The sequence below is a fragment of the Cariama cristata genome, unplaced genomic scaffold, assembly GCF_000690535.1.
Source record: "Cariama cristata isolate BGI_N322 unplaced genomic scaffold, ASM69053v1 scaffold26615, whole genome shotgun sequence".
NCBI lineage: Eukaryota > Metazoa > Chordata > Aves > Cariamiformes > Cariamidae > Cariama > Cariama cristata.
The window spans coordinates 1-1594 of NW_009619601.1; the positions used below are offsets into that span (position 1 = coordinate 1).

At 62.5% G+C, this 1594-nt stretch overlaps 1 protein-coding gene across 3 annotated transcripts in view; it reads left to right on the plus strand.

Annotated features, from left to right (window-relative positions):
• The first annotated feature begins 96 nt into the window (after window positions 1-96).
• Window positions 97-1594, plus strand: part of LOC104162557 (ras-related protein Rab-5B) — a 2232-nt gene continuing 734 nt past the window's right edge. The window contains exons 1-4 of one of the 3 annotated variants that reach the window (XM_009701311.1): window positions 97-316; window positions 801-952; window positions 1185-1307; window positions 1428-1521. In XM_009701311.1, the coding sequence (XP_009699613.1) occupies window positions 154-316; window positions 801-952; window positions 1185-1307; window positions 1428-1521 (532 nt within the window). In that variant the 5' untranslated portion in view covers window positions 97-153. The remainder of the gene's footprint in view (window positions 317-800; window positions 953-1184; window positions 1308-1427; window positions 1522-1594) is intronic. The other 2 variants (XM_009701312.1, XM_009701313.1) reach the window with 2 other exon arrangements.

Genomic DNA, 1594 nt, shown 5'->3' on the forward strand with positions numbered 1-1594 from the left:
GTGTTCAGCGTGCTGACGGCTCTCTCCTCCTTCCAGGACAGCCGAGGGGATCGAAGGCCAGCACCCTGCACCCAGCCCCTGCCCCGCGTGGACGCCTCGGTGCCTTCCCGGCTCTCCGGTTAGCAGGGTGTGCGGCGCAGCAGCACCCAGGCCATGACCAGCCGAGGAGCCGCCAGGCCAAATGGGCAGTCCCAAGCCAGTAAAATCTGTCAGTTCAAGCTGGTGCTGCTGGGCGAGTCGGCGGTGGGGAAATCCAGCCTGGTGCTGCGCTTCGTCAAGGGCCAGTTCCACGAGTACCAGGAGAGCACCATCGGCGGTGAGTCGGCAACAGATGCCCGTCATGGGTACTCCCGCACCCTCGAGTAACGCTCTCGGGCGCCCGCAGCCCCATCACCACGGCTTTGCCTTGTGCCGGGTTTATTTCCCATTAAACACAAGCCCCCGCCAGGCTCCGAGCCCTTGCCCTGCGGTCATGGTACGTGGACTGGGTGCGTGAGTGCTTGGCAGCTGGTGGTCCGTGGGTGGGTGGTGGTGCCTCGGTGAATCTGGTGGTCCCTGGGCCGCAGTCGGTGCAGGAGCCCTTGCTGATCCCCTGATAAACATGCTGCTTGTGCGGAGCAGATGGGATTTTTTTGTCAGCAAGCTGAGCTCGATGTGACTAACGGGCTGGGCTAACGGGGTCCTGGAGCCGACTGCGGCGCCAGACAAGGGGTGTGGGGAGGGTTCCCCACTGCCCGTTAGGTACCTGCCTGCAGCAGGGGTGACTGATGCGATACTAACGCCATCTTTTCTCCCGACAGCGGCGTTCCTTACACAGTCCGTCTGCCTGGATGACACAACGGTAAAGTTTGAGATCTGGGATACGGCTGGCCAGGAGAGATACCACAGTCTGGCCCCGATGTACTACCGGGGGGCACAAGCTGCCATCGTGGTCTATGATATCACCAACCAGGTAGGGTCCCTCTCGGCACTCCTCGGCTGCCAGGCACCAGGCACCTCTGTTAAACTGCCCCAGAGCGAAGGCCTGTGCAGCTCAGGGGGTGCTCATGGCTGCGGGTGTCTCCCAGGGGCCATCTCCTCGCAGGGAGGTGGGGGTGGCTCTTGCCGTGGCGGGGATCCCTCTAAGACGCCCACCTTGCAGCACAGCGGTGGGACGAGCCTTGAGTTCCCACCTCTGCTCCTAGGAAACGTTTGCACGGGCGAAGACATGGGTGAAGGAGCTACAGAGACAAGCCAGCCCCAGCATTGTCATCGCCCTCGCGGGCAACAAGGCTGACCTGGCCAGCAAACGCATGGTGGAATACGAAGTAAGTGTCAGGCTGGCGTGAGCTCCCCTGCCCGTCCCTGTCCCCTCTTGGCATTGCCGCGGGAGATGTGCCGGGGCTTCAGCTGCCAGACCCTCACCTGACTGCTCATGTCTCTTGCAGGAGGCGCAGGCTTACGCAGATGACAACAGCCTATTGTTCATGGAGACGTCGGCCAAGACGGCGATGAATGTGAACGATCTCTTCTTGGCCATCGGTGAGGCTTGGAAAGCGGCTGGGGGACAAGGGTGGGTTTAGGGGAGGGTCTGCCCGGGGTGCAGCTTCCGCTC